At 51.1% G+C, this 20668-nt stretch overlaps 1 protein-coding gene across 10 annotated transcripts in view; it reads right to left on the bottom strand.

Moving 5' to 3' along the window:
* Positions 1–993: 993 nt before the first annotated feature.
* GPI (glucose-6-phosphate isomerase) overlaps positions 994–20668 on the bottom strand; it is a 52914-nt gene continuing 33239 nt past the window's right edge. For 7 of the 10 annotated variants that reach the window (XM_077982073.1, XM_077982074.1, XM_077982075.1 and 4 more), the window contains 9 exons: positions 8872–8932; positions 8111–8154; positions 7814–7966; positions 5469–5598; positions 5244–5320; positions 1974–2102; positions 1678–1753; positions 1524–1590; positions 994–1413 (listed from right to left, as the gene is read on the bottom strand). In XM_077982073.1, coding sequence (XP_077838199.1) covers positions 1278–1413; positions 1524–1590; positions 1678–1753; positions 1974–2102; positions 5244–5320; positions 5469–5598; positions 7814–7966; positions 8111–8154; positions 8872–8932 — 873 coding nt within the window. In that variant the 3' untranslated portion in view covers positions 994–1277. Of the gene's footprint in view, positions 1414–1523; positions 1591–1677; positions 1790–1925; positions 2103–5243; positions 5321–5468; positions 5599–7813; positions 7967–8110; positions 8155–8871; positions 8933–20668 lie in introns of all 10 variants that reach the window. The other 3 variants (XM_077982078.1, XM_077982079.1, XM_077982082.1) reach the window with 3 other exon arrangements.

Raw genomic sequence — 20668 nt, 5'->3', positions numbered from 1 at the left:
AAGAAAAAAAATTCTGAATAGGCTGATAATCCCAACACTGTGGGAGGCTGAGGTGGGAGGTTCTCGAGCCCTGAAATTCAAGACCCGTCTCTACAAAAAATGAAAAAACTAGCAGGGCATGGTGGCACAACCTGTAGTCTCAACTACTTGGGCAGCTGAGGCAAGAGGGCTGCCTGAGCCCGAGTGGTTGGGGTTGCAGTGAGCTGTGATGGCACCGCTGCACTCCAGCCTGGGCAATGGAGCAAGACCCTGTCTAAAAAAATAAGTTGTTTAAAAAAAAAAAGAAAATTGTGCCGGGCGTGGTGGCTCACACCTGTAATCCCAGCACTTTGGGAGGCTAAGGCGGGTGGATCACCTGAGGTCAAGAGTTCAAGACCAGCCTGCCCAACATGGTAAAACCCCTTCACTACTAAAAATACAAAAATTAGCTCGACGTGGTGGTGTGTCCCTGTAATCCCAGCTACTCAAGAGGCTGAGGCAGGAGAATAGCTTGAACCCGCCCGGGAGGCGGAGGTTGCAGTGAGCCGAGATTGCACCACTGCACTCCAGTCTGGGCAACAGAGCGACACTCAAAAAAAAAAAAAAAAATCCTATTTCCAATATCTATCTGCCTTTTAAAGTGAAAGAACTACCTGAGCATCTTGCCAGGAGATGGCAGTCACCCTTGGTCGTGTCCAGGAATTCACCCCAAACATCATCTCAATGCCGTTTGTAGAACCATAGAGTGAACAGAGTATCCAATTTCTCCAGTCACAGAGGTGAGGAGTGGAAAACAGTCTTAGGATTTGGTGACACAGGCCAAGTTGCCCTCTTGACTGATTGTGCTCCCACCCCACTACTGTCTTCTGAAAGCACCTGGCTCCACTCTAGACCCGCTCACCACTTAGTATTCAGTGTCCACGGAGGCACAGGCTTCGTCCTACCGAGCGCTCCTGCCTTCTGCTACATAAAGCACCATCGCAGGAAAAAAAATCAGAGGCTGAGCCTACAACCTCCTCTGTGGCATCTTTATTTTTCTACACGGGATGTGAACGTGAACATGGGTCAGAAAAGTCAGCTGCACAAAAACACTTCAGCCAGTTGTAACACAGAGGGAGCGAAGACATGGAGGGGCTGGGGGTAGCAATTTGAGATCAGCCCTCCCCACCAAGGGCTCGTGGTCCAAGCCCACAACCAGAGGGCGCTCTGGGTGGTGTCCAGGACCATGCAGTGCCGGCTCTGGGGAGCAGGGACAAGAGAAAGAGGAATCACAGAGGAGGCTGCGGCTGAGCATGAGTTTATTGGACTCTGGCCTCGCGCTGCTGCTTGATGAAGTTGATAAGCCCGTTGGTGGAAGCATCATGAGAGGTCACTTGAGCACTGCCATCAAGCTCAGGCTCAATTTTCTTAGCCAGCTGCTTTCCCAGCTCCACTCTGCCAAGAAAGGAAGGGAAGAGTGGTATGGGGAAGGCTCTAACGTTGCTACTGAAATCCCTGAGCCGACCCAAAGGTATTCCTGGCCCTTCCCTGAGTGAGCAACTCACCCCCACTGGTCAAAGCTGTTGATGTCCCAGATGATGCCCTGAACGAAGATCTTGTGCTCATACATGGCTGCAGAGGGGACAGACAGGGCACGTCACGGCTCCGCAAGCCCATTCCAACCTACCCCAAGCCAGGACCTTTCCCCTACTCACTCACCGACCAAGGCTCCAAGCATAAATGGTGTGAGCTTGGTGAACACAATAGAGTTGGTTGGGCGATTTCCTTCAAAGACCTGCAGAAAACACCAAGGAATGTCTCCAAGTGAGTCCTGATCCCTCAACCCCTTGAAGGGAAGCACGCCCTGCCCCAGAGGCTGAGACGTACAAGTCTGTGAGGACAGGCCCTCCCACTCTGTAGGACAAGCCAGGCATGCCCCAAGCCCCTGCCTGGTGCCACAGCTTCACACCTCCAACTCCAGCATGCACCCCAAAGCCGAATGCAGAAGTGCTGACCTTATGTGGCAGCAGCCTCTCAAGGTCCTCTGGACTCTTGCCTGCAGCCTGGAGCTCCTTTCGGGCCTCATCTGTTGATTTCCCCCTCATCAGGGCTTCCGTCTGGGCCAGGAAGTTGGCCAGGAGGATCTGATGAGCGAGACATCAGTTATGCTTGAGAGCACCGTCTGAGCTTCAGGCAGAGGGACAAGACCGCCTGGCACTTCTCAGCAGGGGTCAGTCCCAGCCTGGGTCACTCACTGTACAGCTCAGTTGGAGCGAAGGGAACACATCCAATGACACCACAAGGCAGGGAACAGTGATAACTGCTCTTTTAGAACTACACACCAGTGGCCAGGCACGGTGGCTCACGCCGGTAATCCCAGCACTTTGGGAGGCCGAGGTGGGTGGATCACGGGGTCAGGAGCTCGAGACCAGCCTGACCACATGGTGAAACCCCGTCTCTACTAAAAATACCAAAAAAAATTAGCTGGGCATGGTGGCGCGCGCCTGTAATCAGGCAGGAGCCTGACGCAGGAGAATCACTTGAACCTGGGAGGCAGAAGGTGCAGTGAGCTGAGATCACACCACTGCACTCCAGCACTCCAGCCTGGGCAACAGAGCTAAAAAAAAAAAAAAAAAAAGAAAGAAAGAAAGAACTACACACCACTTGCCGGGTTCCTGCTAACAATTTTACCAACATAAAGTAGCCGGGCATGGTGGTGTGCACCTGTAATCCCAGCTACTCAGGAGGCTTAAGCACGAGAATCGCTTGAACCCAGGAAGCTGAGGTTGCAGTGAGCCAAGGTCGCACTACTGCACTCCAGCCTGGGCAACAAAGTGAAAAAGTGTCTCGAAAAAATAATAATAATACTAAGATCCTAAGGAGGAAAGGCATCATTGCCCTGTTCTAGTAGAGCCTTAGGTTCTACAAGTCCACAGTGCTGGATCACAGAACTATAGATGGGAAGAATCAGAATTCAACCCAGCTCACTGACTCCAAAGCTTGTGCTACTGTTACTGTAACCCTATGCTGCTCTGCACACCTAAGACAAGGCACAATAAATTCTGTGAAGGAGTTTGAGGGCAGCTTGGGCAACAAAGTGAGACTCCATCTCTACAAAAAATAAAAAAATTAAAAAATCAGCTGGGTGTGGTGGTGTTTGCCTGTTTCCAGCTACTCAGGAGGCTGAGGTAGGAGGATTGCTTGAGCCCAGGAGGGTGAGGCTGCAGAGAGCCTGATTGTGCCACTGCACTCCAGCCTGGGCAACAGAACAAGACTCTGTCTCTTTAAAAAAAAAAAAAAAAAAAAAAAGCTAGGCATGGTGCATATCTGTAGTCCCACCTACTCAGGAGGCTGAGATAAAAGGATTGCTTTAGCCCAGGAGTTCAAGGCTGTAGTGAGCTATGATTGGGCCACTGCACTCCAGCCTCAGCAGACTGACATGCTAGCTCTAAAATTAAAAAATAAAAATAAAATAAACAAAAGGGGAGATTTTCCTGGATTATCTAGTAGACCCAATCTAATCACACTCGCCCTTAAAAGTAAAAGAGGGCCAGGTGTGGTGGCTCACACCTGTAATCCCAAAACTCTGGGAGGTCGAGGCAGGAGAATCACTTGAGCCCAGGAGCTGGAGACCAGCCCAGGCAACATAGTGAAACCCCGTCTCTACTAAAAGTTTAAAAGTTAGCCAGGCATGGTGGTGTGTGCCTGTAAGTCTCAGCTACTTGAGGGGCTGAGGCAGGAAGATTGCTTGAGCCTGGGACGTCGAAAATGCAGTGAACTGTGATCATGCCACTGAAGTCCAGCCTAGACAACATAGCACGACGCTGTCACTTAGGGAATAAAAGAAAAATGCAGAGGAGGAAGGTGAACGGGTGGCCTGCCCCTCCACACCTGTGGACGTTTCTCATTAGGTGGAACAAGAGACTTGAGAAAAGAAATGAGACACAGAGACAAAGTTTAGAGAAAGAAAAGGTGGGCCCAGGAGACCGGCGCTCAGCATACAGAGGACTCACGGCAGCGCGGGTCTCTGAGTTCTCTTAGTATTTATTGATAATTATCTTTACCATCTTAAAGAAAAAGAAGTGGCAAGATAATAGGATTATTATAGGGAGAAAGTCAGCAGTAAGATGTATGAATAAAGTTCTCTGTGACATGAATAAGTTTAAGGAAAAGTGTTGTGCCTTGATATGCACATGTAAACATCTCCATAAACCTTTTTAGTGCATAAAGAGCAGCACTGCACTAGAACCAGCAAGCTGCCTTCAGGCACTTGTTTAACAAAGCACACCCTGCACAGCCCAACATCCATTAAACCTTGAGTCACCACAGCACATGTCTCTTGCAAGGACAAGGTTGGGGGTAGGGTCACAGATTAACAGCATCTCAAATACAGAACAAAATGGAGTCTCTTATGTCTACTTCTTTCTATATAGACACAGTAACAGTCTGATCTTTCTTTCTTTTCCCCACAGAAGGTAAACAAGTCAGTCAGAGAGATGCAACAGAAGTGGCAAGACAGAATCAAAGCTTCAGAAGGATTTAACCTGCCATTGCTGGCTCTGCAGTGAAGAGGCCCACAAGCTAGGGAATGCAGGTGACCTTAAGAATCTGAGAAGGACCTTCAGCCCACAGCAAGAAGTTGGACTTCAGTTCCACAAACATACAGAAATGAATTCTGCCAACCACCTGGCAAGCACAGAAAAGGCTTTCCCCCTAAAGTCTCCAGAAACAAACACAGTCCTGATGACACCTTGATTTCAGCCTGCAAGACTCTAAGCAGAGATACAGCAGGGCCTGCTGGACATCTGAGCTTCAGAAACTCTTGAGATAGGCCAGGTGCGTTGGCTCATGCCTATAATCCCAGCACTTAGGGAGGCTGAGGCAGGTGGATCACTTGAGGTCATGAGTTCAAGACCAGCCTGGCCAACACAGTGAAACCTTCTACCAAAAATATAAAAATTAGCAGGCCGTGGTGGTGAGTGCCTATAGTCCCAGCTACTTGGGAGGCTGAGGCGTAAGAATCACCTGAGGCTGGGAGGGAGAGGGGGAAGGTTGCAGTAAGCCAAGATTGCGCCACTGCACTCCAGCCTGGGCAACACAGTAAGACTCTGTCCCTACTCCCCACCCTCAAAAAAAGAGTGTTGTTTTAAGCCTCCATGTTTGTTGTCATTTGTTATGGCAGGAATAGAAAACTAACGTGATTGTCAACCAAGGCATCAGGTTTCCAGAGGTCTGGGTGCAATGTGAGCCAGACCCTCCAGATGGGGCCAGATGGGGGCTCTTACCTTGTGATGCAAACCCTTCCGTATGGGGTGCTGGGTCTGGACCGGGATGAGGAAGTCACAGGGTATCATCTTGGTGCCTGTGAAGGGCACTGTGGTCACCCACATGACCCCAGCCCATGGGAGCTAGCCATACAGCCTAGAGGAGGGACTGACCTAAGTGAGATATCTCTTCTGGAAGATCCTTTCCCTCCCCAACGCCACCCTGCCCAGGCCACACGGGCCTACCTTGGTGGATGAGCTGGTAAAAAGCATGCTGGCCATTGGTCCCAGGCTCCCCCCACACAATGGGGCCTGTCTGGTGGTCCACACGGGTGCCAGATTTGGTGATGTATTTCCCATTGGACTCCATGTCGCCCTGGAAAAGGAACAGAAACCCAGCCCTTGGCAAAATGAAAGAACATTTAAAAAGAAAGAAAGAGGCTGGGCGCAGTGGCTCAAGCCTGTAATTCCAGCACTTTGGGAGGCCGAGGCGGGCAGATCACCTGAAGTTGGGAATTTGAGACCAGCCTGACCAACATGGAGAAACCCTGTCTCTACTAAAAATACAAAATTAGCCAGGTGTGATGGCGCATGCCTATAATCCCAGCTACTTGGGAGGCTTAGGCAGGACAATCACTTGAACACGGGAGGCAGAGGTTGTGGTGAGCCGAGATCTCGCCACTGCACTGCAGCCTGGGCAACAAGAGCAAAACTCCATCTCAAAAAAAAAAAAAACAGAAAAAGAAAAGAAAAAAAAACAAACCCAACCCTCTACCTGCAAATCTTGATCCTTCACACACTGTACCCAAATCCTGCTCCTTCCTGCACCACGCCCAAGTTCTGCCCAGATGCTCCAGACAGACCCACCGTGCCCTGGCCCCGTGAGGCGGACCCGCATCCGTGTCCACAGGCACGATCCCCTTCCTCCCCGCACCCGTGAGGACACAGCCTCCCAACCTTTCCAGCTTAGGCCACGGTGCAAGAAGGACTCATGCCCAGGAAAAGGTGGGTCTGGAGGTCAGGCAAGGACCTCCCTAAAGAAAAAATCGGTCACAAAATCAACTCATTTCTTAAGGGAGAGCAGGCTGGGGTCCAGAGGGCACAGCTTTTTTTTTTCCCCCAAGAGAAAGAGTCTCACTCTGTCACACAGGCTAGAGTACAGTGGTAGAATCGTAACTCACTGAAGCGTCGACCTCTTGGGCTCAAGCAAACCTCTTGCCTCAGCCTCTGAAGTAGCTGGGACTACAGGTGCTGCACCACCATGCCCAGCTATTGTTAGTTTTTGTGGGTTTTTTTGTAGAGACCGGGTCTCGCTATGTTGCCCAGGCTGGTCTTGAACTCCTGGCCTCAAGCAATGCCCCCCCAGTCTCCCAAGGTGCTGGGATTGCAGGCATCAGCCACCACGCCCGGCTTAGAGTACAGCCTTTGAGGGCTGTCACCTCAACTAGATGCTAGGCTTTGGGTACCCACCTGGGCCCTGGTCATGGCAACCCTCACCAAGGCAGCTGGGATTTGGGGAACCTTGGCCTCTCCTTCAATCACAGGATTTGCTTCCAGGTGTTGGTGAAGCCTTCTGTACCTGCCCAAAGCAACTCAAGAGCTGCTGGACAGGGACTGGCTTTGTACTAAACAAAAGCAAGGACAGGGTCAGGCACGGTGGCTCATGCCTGTAATCCCAGCACTTTGAGAGGCCAAGGCAGGTGGATTGCTTGAGGCCAGGAGTTCGAAACCAGCCTGGGCAACATAGTGAAACCCCATCTCCACTAAAAATACAAAAATTAGCCAGGCATGGTGGTGCATGCCTGTAATCCCAGCTACTTGGGAGGCTGAGGCACAGGAATCGCTTGAACTCAGGAAGCGGAGGTTGCAGTGAGCCAAGATCGCGCCACTGCACTCCTGCCTGGGTGACAGAATGAGAATCTGTTCAAAACAAAAAAAGCAGGGACAGTTGCGGAAAAGCTTTCTGGGACATAATGTGACTAGGAAAGGGCCTGCTAAGCCTCTCGGGGGCTCTGGAGATCCCAAGGCAGAAGAGGACCACGTAGTCTAAAGAGGCTACCACAGACTAGATACAGACTTGCTTTTCTGGAGACATAAAGGCACTACGGGCTACAAGGGATTCCAGCTTGCAGCCCCACCCTATGGCCAAATCCCGCCTCCTCTAACATGGACAGACCCAGATCTTCATAACCGTACTAGATCCTGCCTCCTCAGATATTAATGGACCTAGGACCTCATACCAGGGATAGATCCTACATCCTCAGACACTATGCTGGGCATGCATAGTGATGTGCAAGAAAGAAGTGACCCCAGCTGAGAAATATCCCCTGAGCCAAGCCAGGACCTCCCTAGCCAGGGCGACATGATCACCAGTCATGCCCCTCCCATGGTGGTCAAACTCAGATGACACTCAAATGGAACCAACCTCAGTTACAAAGATTCATCCTGAGACAAGGAGCACAGGTGGACCTTGGCCAGGCCCAAGGGCAATGGGGCAGAGAGCTCCTGGAGGAGCTGAAACCCAGGTTCCTGGGCCTCCCAGACCCCCCACAGGCCCTGCTGACTCCAAGTCCTGGTCTGGCAGCTGGTACCTGCTGGAAGTACGCAGCAAAGCGGTGCAGGTACTGGTCATAGGGCAGCATGGCATGCGTCTCACACCCAAAGCAGTTGATGTACCAGATACCCAGCAGGGCCAGCAGGACAGGGGCGTTCTTCTCCAGGGGCGTCGTGCGGAAGTGCTGGTCCTGAAACAGGAGCAGGGTGAGTGGAAGCTGAGCAGCTGCACGGGGAGGGGGAGGGACAGGACAGTGGGGGAGAAAGGGGAGGGACCAGGACCAACACACACGCCTCTGGCCAGCACTTGGCAGAGAACCAGCCTCAGCACTCACCATCCAGTGAGCCCCCGAGAGCAGCTGCTCGAAGTTGTCAAAACCTGTGACACAAAAGCAGAGTCAACAGAAGTGGCCACACCCTGCGTCCTGTGGGCAGTGGGCACAGCTCCTTCTGCAACCAAGGAAGGCTGCATGGAGAGCCAGAAGACACGACACGGGAGGACTCAGGCCTAGACAAAGCCCCTCCAGTGAGAGGTGGCCCTGAGTGCAGGGATCTGACTCTGCCTAGGATAGGAGAGAAACAGGACTGCAGGTGTGAGGGGCAGAGACGGGGGCCGACCCGCACACCCAAAAAACCCAGACCTTCCTTTTTTTTTTTTTTTTTTTTTTGAGACGGAGTCTAGCTCTGTTGCCCAGGCTGGAGTGCAGTGGCCGGATCTCAGCTCACTGCAAGCTCCGCCTCCCGGGTTCACGCCATTCTCCTGCCTCAGCCTCCCGAGTAGCTGGGACTACAGGCGCCTGCCACCTCGCCCGGCTAATTTTTTTTGTATTTTTAGTAGAGACGGGGTTTCACCGTGTTAGCCAGGATGGTCTCGATCTCCTGAACTCGTGATCCGCCCGTCTCGGCCTCCCAAAGTGCTGGGATTACAGGCTTGAGCCACCGCGCCCGGCCAGACCTTCCTTATGGACATGAAATAAATATCCCAGCCAGCTGCAGAGAGGCCAGCAGCCTGTGAGGACAGCATGATGTTCAGGGACACGAGCCCCCTACCCTGTCTCCCACGGGGGCTACAAGACGCAGAAACATACACACTCACCCACGTGCAGGGCAATGGAGAGTCCGATGGCCGACCACAGCGAGTAGCGTCCTCCCACCCACTAGGAGAGACAGGACAAGGTGCTGAGGGAGGGCCGGCACACCCCGCCCCCCACCTCCTGCCGGAAACCCTGTCCCTGGTCTTGCACAGGGGCATCTTGGAGGGCCCTGGCCCAACCCACCTCCAGGAAGCAAGGCAGCAGGCAGGCGCTGGCAACACACGGGAAGACCAACAGGGCAGACTACACGTGGAACTGACCACAGCCACAAGACAAACTGAAGAGCTTACCGGGGTCTTCCCTGAGATGTTGGGCCCTGTCTCTGCAGACACCAGCAGACCCAGGGCCTCATACCTGTGCCAGGACCCACCTCCTCAGACACGGACAGACCCCGGGCCTCATACCTGTGCCAGGACCCACCTCCTCAGACACGGACAGACCCCAGGCCTCATACCTGTCACAGGTCCCACCTCCTCAGACACGAACAGACCCAGATCCTCATACTCATACCAGATCCTACCTCCTCAGATATGGACAGACCCAGGGTCTCATATCTGTGCCCAGCCTCACCTCCCCAGACACTGGCAGACCCAAGGCCTCATACGTGCACACAGCTTCAACTCTTTAGACATGGACAGACCCAGATGCTCGTGCCTGTGCCAGATCCTACCTCCTCAGACATTGAAAGACCCAGATCCTCATATCTGTATGAGATCCTACCTCCTCAAATACTGACAGACCCAGATCCTCATACCAGGGCCAGATCCAACCTCTTCAGACACTTAAAGAGACCCAGGTCCTAATACCTGTATCAGATGCTACTTCCTCAGACATAGACCCAAATCCTAATACCTGTATCAGATCCTACCTCCTCAGATACAGAGACATGCAGATCCTCACGCCTATATCAGATTCCTACCTGCTCAGATACAGAGACATGCAGATCCTCACACCTGTATCAGATTCCTACCTCCTCAGATACAGAGACATGCAGATCCTCACACCTGTATCAGATTCCTACCTCCTCAGATACAGAGACATGCAGATCCTCACACCTGTATGAGATCCTACCTCCTCAGATACAGACATGCAGATCCTCACACTTGTATCAGATTCTGAACTCCTCAGATGCTGACACACACAGATCCTCATACCTGTACCAGATTCCTACCTCTTCAGATATTGACAGACTCAGATCCTCATAACGGGTCAGATCCTACCTCCTCAGACGTGAGCAGACTCAGATCCTCACACCTGTACCAGATCCTGCCTCTTCAGCCATGGACAAACCCAGATCCTCACACCTACACCATATCCTACCTCCTCAGACACTGCAATACTCAAATAGTCATGCCTGTACGAGGTCATCCTCCTGAGACAGAGACAGACCCAAATCCTCAAACCTGTACCAGATTCCTACCTCCTCAGATACTGACAGACCCCGATCCTCATACTGGTACCCGATCCTACCTCCTCAGACATGGACAGACCCAGATCCTCATACCAGGGTAAAGCCTACCTCCTCAGATACTGACAGATCCAGATCCTCATAGCAGGACCAGACCTTACCTTCTCTCACACTGACAGACCCAGATCCTTACATGTGCACCAGATCCTCCCTCCTCAGACATGAACAGACCAAGATCCTCATACTCATGCCAGATCCTACCTCCTAAGATATGGACAGACCCAGATCCTACCTCCTCAGACTTGGGGAGACCCAGATCCTCATACAAGGGCAAGGTCCTACCTCCTCAGACATTGACAGACCCAGATCCTCATGCCTGTAACAGATTGCTACCTCCTCAGATATTGAAAGACTCAGATCCTCAAACAAGGGCCAGATCCTACCTTCTCAGACACTGAAAGACCCAGATCTTTACATCTGCGCCAGATCCTACCTCCTTAGACAGGGACAGACCCAGATCCTATTTCCTCAGGCATGGAGAAACCCAGATCCTCATACCAGGGCCAGGTCCTACCTCCCCAAACACTGACAGACCCAGATCCTCAAGCCTGCAAGATTCCTACCTCCTCAGACATGAAGAGACCCAGATCCTCATACCTGCAGCAGACTACTATCTCTTCAGATACTGACAGACCCAGAACCTCATACCAGTACCAGATCCTACCTCCTCAGACATGGAGAGACTCAGATCCTCATACTGGTACCAGATCCTACCTCCTCAGATATGGACACACCTAGAGCCTCATATCTGTGCCCAGCCTCACTTCCTTAGACACTGGCAGAACCAAGGTCTCATACCTGCACACAGCTCCAACTCTTTAGACACAGACAGACCCAGATGCTCACACCTGTGCCATATCCTACCTCCTCAGATATTGAAAGACTCAGATCCTCATACCTGTATGAGATCCTACCTCCTCAGATATTGAGAGACCCAGATCCTCATACCAGGGCCAGATCCTACCTTCCACAACACTGACAGACCAAGATCCTTATATGTGCACCAGATCCTACCTTCTCAGACATGGAGAGACCCAGATCCTCATACCAGGGCCAGGTCCTACCTCCTCAGACACTGACAGACCCAGATCCCCATGCCTGTAACAGATTCCTACGTCCTCAGAAATGGAGACACCCAATACTCATACCTGTACCAGATTCCTACCTCCTTGGATATTGAAAGATGTCTGGACAGACCCATAATGACGACATGAACAGACCCAGATCCTTGTAGCTGTACCAGATTCCTACCTTCTCACACATGGAGAGACTCAGATCCTCCTACCTATACCAGATCCTAATCCAAGACCAGATCTTACCTTCTGAAACATGGAAAGACCCAGATCCTTATGTCTGAGCCAGATCCTCCCTCTGCAGACATGAACAGACCCAGATCCTCATACTCATGCCAGATCCTACCTCCTCAGACATGGACAGACCCAGAACCTACTTCCTCAGACTTGGAGAGACCAAGAACCTCATACCAGGGCTAGGTCCTACCTCCTCACACATGAACAGACCCAGATCCTCATACCAGGGCCAGATCCTACCTCCTCAGACATGAAGAGACCCAGATCCTCATACCTGTACCAGATTCCTACCTCCTCAGATATTGAAAGACCCAGATCCTCAAACTAGGGCCAGGTCCTACCTTCTCAGACATGAAGAGACCCAGTTCCTCATACCTGTACCAGATTCCTACCTCCTCAGACATGGACAGACCCAGATCCTCTCACCTGTACCAGAGCCTACCTCCTAAGACATTGACAGACTCAGATCCTCATACCAGGGCCAGATCCTACCTCCTCAGATACTGACAGATGCAGATCCTTATACCAGCACCCAGACACTATCTCTTCAGACACTGACAGTCCCAGATCCTCAAAATCCTAATGGGACAGATCCTACCTTCTCAGGCATGAACAGACCCCGATCCTTATACCTGCCACAGATCCTACCTCCGCGGACATGAACAGACCCAGATCCTCACTACCTCCTCAGACACGGACAGACTCAGATCCTACCTCCTCAGATATGGAGAGATCCACATCCTCATACCAGAGCCAGGTCCTACCTCCTCAGACAGTGAAAGACGCAGATCCTCATATATGTACCAGATTCCTACCGCCTCCAACACTGACAGACCCAGATCCTTATACCAGGGCCAGATCTTATCTCCTCACACATTGACAGACCCAGATCCTCATGCCTGTAACAGATTCCTATCTCCACAGACATACAGAGACCCAGATCTTCATACCTGTACCAGATTCCTACCTCCTCAGATATTGAAAGACCCAGATCCTTATACCAGGGCCAGATCCTACCTTTTCAGACATTGATAGACCCAAATCCTTCTATTTGTGCCACATCCTACCTCCTCAGACATGGACAGACCCAGATCCTAATACCCACACCAAATCCTACCTCCTCAGACATGATCCTACCTAAACAGACCCAGATCCTTGTATCTGTACCAGATTCCTACTTTCTCACACATGGAGAGACCCAGATCCTCATACTTGTACCAGATCCTACCTCCTCAGAGATGGACAGACCCAGATCCTTACATCTGTATCAGATCCTACCTCCAGACACGGAGAGACCCAAATCCTAACACCTGTACCAGATCCTGCCTTCTCAGACATTGACAGACACAGATCCTCATGCAAGGGCCAGATCCTGCCTCCTCAGATACTGGCAGTCCCAGATCATCATAAGCCTCATACCAGGGCCACATCCTACCTTCTCAGACATGGACAGACCCAGATCCTCATACCAGGGCCAGATCCTGCTTCCTCAGACACTGACAGTCCCAGATCCTCATACCTGTACCAGATTCCTACCTCCTCAGACATAGACAGACCCAGATCTTCACACCTGTACTAGATCCGTACCTCCTCAGATACTGACAGACCCAGATCCTCATACCAGGGCCAGATCCTACCTCCTCAGATACTGACAGACTCAGATCCTCATAATCTTACTGGGCCAGATCCTACCTTCTCAGACATGAACAGACCCAGATCCTCATACCTGTACCAGATCCAACCTCCTCAGACACGGAAAGACCCAGATCCTCATACCAATACTAGATTCCTACCTCCTCAGATATTGAAAGACCCAGATCCTCATACCAGGGCCAGATCGTACCTTCTCAGACATTGAAAGACCCAGATCCTTACACCTGCTCCAGATCCTACCTCCGCAGACATAGACAGATCCAGATCCTCATACTCATGCCAGATCCTACCTCCTCAGACACGGGCACATCCAGATCCTACTCCTCAGACATGGAGAGACCCAGATCCTCATACCAGGGCCAGGTCCTACCTCCTCAGACATTGACAGATGCAGATCCTCATACGTGTACCAGATTCCTACCTCCTCAAACACTGACAGACCCAGATTGTCATATCAGGGAGAGATCTTACCTCCTCACACATTGACAGACCCAGATCTTCATGCCTGTAACAGACTCCTACCTCCTCAGTCGTGAGGAGACCCAGATCTTCATACCTGTACCAGATTCCTACCTCCTCAGATATTGAAAGACCCAGATCCCCATACTAGGGCCAGATGCTACATTCTCAGACATTGATAGACCCAGATCCCTATAATTGCACCGTCCTACCTCCTGAGACATGAACAGACCCAGATCCTTATATCTGTGCCAGATCTTACCTCCTCAGACATGGACAGACCCAGATTCTCATGCCTGTACCAGATCATACCTCCTCAGAAATTGACAGACTCAGATCCTCATATCAGGGCCAGATCCTACCTCCTCAGATACTGACAGATACAGATCCTTATACCTGCACCCATATACTACCTCTTCAGATACTGACAGACCCAGATCCTCAAAATCCTAATGGGCCAGATCCTACCATCTCAGACATGAACAGACCCAGATCCTCATACCTGTACCAGATTCCTACCTCGTCAGATACTGAAAGACCCAGATCCTCAAACGAGGGCCAGATCCTACCTTCTCAGGCATTAAAATACCTAGATCCTGATATCCGTGCCAGATCCGACCTCCTCAGACATGGACAGACCCAGATCCTAATACATGCACCAAATCCTACCTCCTCAGACACGAACACACCCAGATGCTCCTATTTGTGCCAGATTCCTAACTCCTCAGACGTGGACACACCCAGATCCTCATACCTGTACCAGATGCTACTTCCTGAGACATGGAGAGACCCAGATCTTCACACCTGTACCAGATCCTACCTTCTCAGACATGGACAGACTCAGATCCTCATACCTGGGCCAGATCCTACCTCCTCAGACACTGACAGATCCAGATCCTTATACCCGTACCCAGATCCTACCTCTGCAGATACTGACCATACCAGATTCTTATACCTGCACCCAGATCCTACCTCCTCAGATACTGACAGACCCAGATCCTCATAATCCTAATGGGCCAGATCCTACCTTCTCAGATACTGACAGACCCAGATCCTCATAATCCTAATGGGCCAGATCCTACCTTCTCAGACATGGACAGACCCAGATGCCCATACCAGGGCCAGATCCTACCTCCTCAGACACTGACAGACCCAGATCCTCAAAACTGTACCAGATTCAACCCCCTCAGAGATGGAGAGACCCACATCCTCATACCAGGGCCAGATTCCTACCTCCTCAGATACTGACAGACCCAGATCCTCATACCAGGGTCAGATCCTACCTTCTCAGACATGGACAGACCCAGATCCTTATACCTACTCCAGATCATACCTCCACAGACATGGACAGACCCAGAGCCTCATACTCATGCCAGATCCTACCTCCTCAGACACGGAGAGATCCAGATCTTACCTCCTCAGACGTGGGGAGACACAGATCATCATACCAGGGCCAGACAGTACCTCTTCACACACTGACAGACCCAGATCCTCATGCCTGTAACAGATTCCTCCCTCCTCAGACATGGAAAGACCCAGATCCTCATACCTGTACTAGATTCCTACCTCTTCAAATATTGAAAGACTCAGATCCTCATACCAGGGCCAGATCCTACCTTCTCAGACATTAAAAGACCCAGATCCTTATACTTGCTCCAGATCCTACCTCCTCAGACATGGACAGACCCAGATCCTCACACTTGTACCAGATCCTACCTGTTCAGACATAGAGAGACCCAGATCCTCACACCTGTACCAGATCCTACCTCCTCAGACACTGACAGACCCAGATCCTCATACCTGTACCCACACCCAGATCCTATCTCCTCAGATACTGACAGACCCAAATCCTCATAAGCCTCATACCAGGACCAGATCCTACCTTCTCAGACATGGACAGACCCAGATCCTCACACTTGTACCAGATCCTACCTCCAGACATGGAGAGACCCATATCTTCATACTTGTACCAGATTTGTACCTCCTCCAATATTGAAAGACCCAGATCCTCATACCAAGGCCAGATCCTACCTCCTCAGATACTGACAGTTCCAGATTCTTATACCCGCACCCAGATCCTACCTCCTCAGATATTGACAGTCTCAGATCCTCATCTTCCTATCAGGGCCAGATCCTACCTTCTCAGACACTGAAAGACCCAGATCCTCATATTTATGCCAGATCCTACCTCCTCAGACATGGACAGACCCAGATCCTACCTCTGCAGACATGAAGAGACTCAGTTACGCATACCAGGGCCAGGTCCTACCTCCTCAGACACTGACAGACCCAGATCCTCATGCCTGTAACAGATTCCTACCTCCTCAGACATGAAGAGACCCAGATCTGTATACCAGGGCCAGGTCCTACCTCCTCAGACTTGACAGACCCAGATCATCATACCTGTGCCAGATTCCTACCTCGTCAGATACTGAAAGACCTAGATCCTCAAATGAGGGCCAGATCCTACCTTTTCAGACATTAAAAGACCTAGATCCTTCTATCTGTGCCAGATCCTACCTCCTCAGACATGGACAGACCCAGATCCTAATACATGCACCAAATCCTACCTCCTCAGACACGAACACACCCAGATCCTCCTATCTGTACCATATTCCTACCTCAGACACTGACAGATCCAGATCCTTATACCCGCACCCAGATCCTACCTCCGCAGATACTGACCGTACCAGATTCTTATACCTGCACCTAGATCCTACCTCCTCAGACACTGACAGACCCAGATCCTCAAAACTGTACCAGATTCAACCCCCTCAGAGATGGAGAGATCCACATCCTCATACCAGGGCCAGATTCCTACCTCCTCAGATACTGACAGACCCAGATCCTCATACCTGCACCAGATCCTACCTTCTCAGACATGGACAGACCCAGATACTCATACCTGCACCAGATCCTACCTCCTGAGACATAGAAAGACCCAGATCTTCACACCTCTACCAGACCCTACCTCCTCAGGCATGGACAGACTCAGATCCTCATACCTGGGCCAGATCCTACCTCCTCAGACACTGACGGATCCAGATCCTCATACCTGTACGAGATTCAAGCTCCTCAGAGATGGAGAGACCCACATCCTCATATGAGGGCCGGATTCCTACCTCCTCAGATATTGACAGACCCAGATCCTCATACCAGGGCCAGATCTTACCTTCTCAGACATTGAAAGATCCAGATCCTTATACCTGCTCCAGATCCTACCTCCACAGACATGGACAGATCCAGATCCTCATACTCATGCCAGATCCTACCTCCTCAGACACGGTCAGACCCAGATCCTACCTCCTCAGACACGGGCAGACCCAGATCCTACCTCCTCAGACATGGACAGATCCAGATCCTACCTCCTCAGACATGGATAGACCCAGATCCTCACACTTGTACCAGATCCTACCTGCTCAGACATAGAGAGACGCAGATCCTCACACCTGTACCAGATCCTACCTCCTTAGACACTGACAGACCCAGATCCTCATACCAGTGCCAGATCCTACCTCCTCAGAGACTGACAGATCCAGATCCTTATACAGGCACCCAGATCCTACCTCCTCATATACTGACAGCCCCAGATCCTCATACCTGTACCAGATTCAACCCCTCAGAGATGGAGACACCCATCCTCATACCAGGGCCAGATTCTTACCTCCTCAGATATTGACAGACCAAGATCCTCATACCAGGGCTAGAACCTACCTTCTCAGACACGGACAGGCCCAGATCCTCATACCTGCTCCAGATCCGACCTCCGCAGACAAGGTCAGACCCAGATGCTACCTCCTCAGACATGGGGAGACATCAATCCTCATACCAGGGCCAGATCTTACCTCTTCACACATTGACAGACCCAGATCTTCATGCCTATAACAGATTCCTACCTTCTCAGACATGGAGAGACCCAGATCCTCATACTTGTACTAGATTCCTACCTGCGCCAGATCCTACCTCCTCAGACATGGACAGACCCAGATCCTCACACTTGTACCAGATCCTACCTGCTCAGACATAGAGAGACCCAGATCCTCACACCTGTACCAGATCCTACCTCCTCAGACATTGACAGACCCAGATCCTCATACCAGTGCCAGATCCTACCTCCTCAGATACTGACAGATCCAGATCCTTATACGGGCACCCAGATCCTACCTCCTCAGACACTGACAGTCCCAGATCCTCGTAATCCTCCTATCAGGGCAAGATCCTACTGTCTCAGACATGAGCAACCCAGAGCCTTATAAGGGGGCCAGATCCTACCTTCTCAGACACTGACAAACCAGATCCTCTTACCTGTATCTACACCCAGATCCTATCTCCTCAGATACTGACAGACCCAAATCCTCATAAGCCTCATACCAGGGCCAGATCCTACCTTCTCAGACATGGACAGACCCAGATCCCCATACCAGGGCCAGATCCTACCTCCTCAGATACTGACAGACCCAAATCCTCATAAGCCTCATACCAGGGCCAGATCCTACCTTCTCAGACATGGACAGACCCAGATCCTCATACCTGTACCAAATTCCCACCTCCTCAGACATAGACAGACCCAGATCTTCACGCCTGTACCAGATCCTACCTCCTTGGACATAGATAGACCCAGATCCTCATACCTGTACCAGATCCTACTTACTCAGACATGGAGAGACCCAGATCCTTATACCTGTGCCGGATCCTACCTCTGCAGACATGGACACACCCAGATCCTCATACTCATGCCAGATCCTACCTCCTCAGACACGGGCAGATCCAGATCCTACCTCCTCAGACATGGGGAGACACAGATCCTCATCCCAGGGCCAGATCTTACCTCTTTACACATTAACAGACCCAGATCTTCATGCCTGTGACAGATTCCTACCTCTTCAGACATGGAGAACCCAGATCCTCATACCTGTACTAGATTCCTACCTCCTCAGATATTGAAAGACTCAGATCCTCATACCAGGGCCAGATCCTACCTTCTCAGACATTGAAAGATCCAGATCCTTATATCTGTGCCAGATCCTACCTCCTCAGACATGGACAGACCCAGATCCTCATACTCATGTCAGATCCTACCTGCTCAGACACAGAGAGACCCAGATCCTCACACCTGTACCAGATCCTACCTCTTCAGACACTGACAGACCCAGATCCTCATACCAGCACCAGATCCTACCTCTCCAGATACTGACAGATCCAGATCCTCATACCAGCACCAGATCCTACCTCTCCAGATACTGACAGATCCAGATCCTTATACGGGCACCCAGATCCTACCTCCTCAGATACTGACAGACCCAGACCCTCATAATCCTCCTATCAGGGCCAGATCCTACCTTCTCAGACATGGGCAACCCAGAGCCTCATACCAGGGCCAGATCCTACCTCCTCAGACACTGATAGACCCAGATCCTACCTCCTCAGATACTGACAGACCTAAATCCTCATAAGCCTCATACCAGGGCCAGATCCTACCTTCTCAGACATGGACAGACCCAGATCCTCATACCAGGGCCAGATCCTACCTCCTCAGATATTGACAAACCCAGATCCTCATACCTGTACCAGATCCTACTTCCTCAGACATGGAGAGACCCAGATCCTTATACCTGTGCCAGATCCCACCTCTGCAGACATGGAGAGACCCAAATCCTCATACTGATGCGAGATCCTACCTCCTCAAACATGGACAGACCCAGATCCTACCTCCTCAGACATGGACAGACCCAGATCCTACCTCCTCAGACATGGAGAAACCTTGACCTTCCTCAGACATGGACAGACCGAGATCCTCATACTTCTATGATTCCTGCCTCCTCAGACATTGACAGACCCAGATCCTCACACCAAGGCCAGAACCTACCTTCTCAGACACTGAAAGACCCAGATTCTTATACCTGTGCCAGATCCTAACTCCGCAGACACGGACAGACCCAGGTCCTCATGCTCATGCCAGATCCCACCTCCTCAGACATGGACAGACCCAGATCCTACCTCCTCAGACATGGAGAGATCCAGATCCTGCCTCCTGAGACATGGAAAGACCCAGATCCTCATACTTGTACGATTCCTACCTCCTCAGACACTGACAGACCCAGATCCTCATACCAGGGTCAGGTCCTACCTCCTCAGACATTGACAGATGCAGATCCTCATACCTGTAACAGATTCCTACCTCTTCAGATATTGACAGACCCAGATCCTCATACTAGGGCCAGATCCTACCTCCTAGGACACACTGGAAGACACAGATCATCATACCAGGGCCAGATCACAACTCCTCAGATATTAACCGACCCAGATCCTTATACCTGCACCAGATCCTACCTCCTCAGGCATTGACAGATCCAGATCCTTTTACCTGTGCCAGATCCTACCTCCTTAGACACTGACCGACCCAGATCCTTGTATGTGCATCAGACCCTACCTCCTCAGACATGGACAGTCCCAAATCTTCAATACTGTACCAGATCTTACCTCCTCATACCCTGACAAACACAGATCCTTATACTTGCACCAGATCCTACCTCCTCAGATATTGACAGACTCAGATCCTCATACTTGTGCCAGTTCCCACCTCCTCAGAAACTGACAGACCCAGATATTCTTACCAGGGCGAGAGCCTACCTCCTCAGAAACTGACAGACCCAGATCCTCTTACCAGTGCCAGATCCTTCCTTCCCCGACATGAACAGACCCGGATCCTCACACCTGTACCAGATCCTACCTTCTCAGACAATGAAAGACCCAGATCCTTATACCTGTACCAGATCCTACCTCCTCAGACATGAACAGAACCAGATCCTCATACTCATGCCAAATCTTACCTCCAGACATAGCAGACCCAGATCCTCACACCTGTACTAGATCCTACCTCCTCAGACATTGACAGACCCAGATCCTCAT

Source organism: Macaca mulatta, chromosome 19 (genome assembly GCF_049350105.2).
Source record: "Macaca mulatta isolate MMU2019108-1 chromosome 19, T2T-MMU8v2.0, whole genome shotgun sequence".
NCBI classification, from domain to species: Eukaryota; Metazoa; Chordata; class Mammalia; order Primates; family Cercopithecidae; genus Macaca; species Macaca mulatta.
The sequence above is the reverse complement of the archived record's forward strand: the minus strand, read 5'-3'. Positions and strand labels throughout refer to the sequence as shown.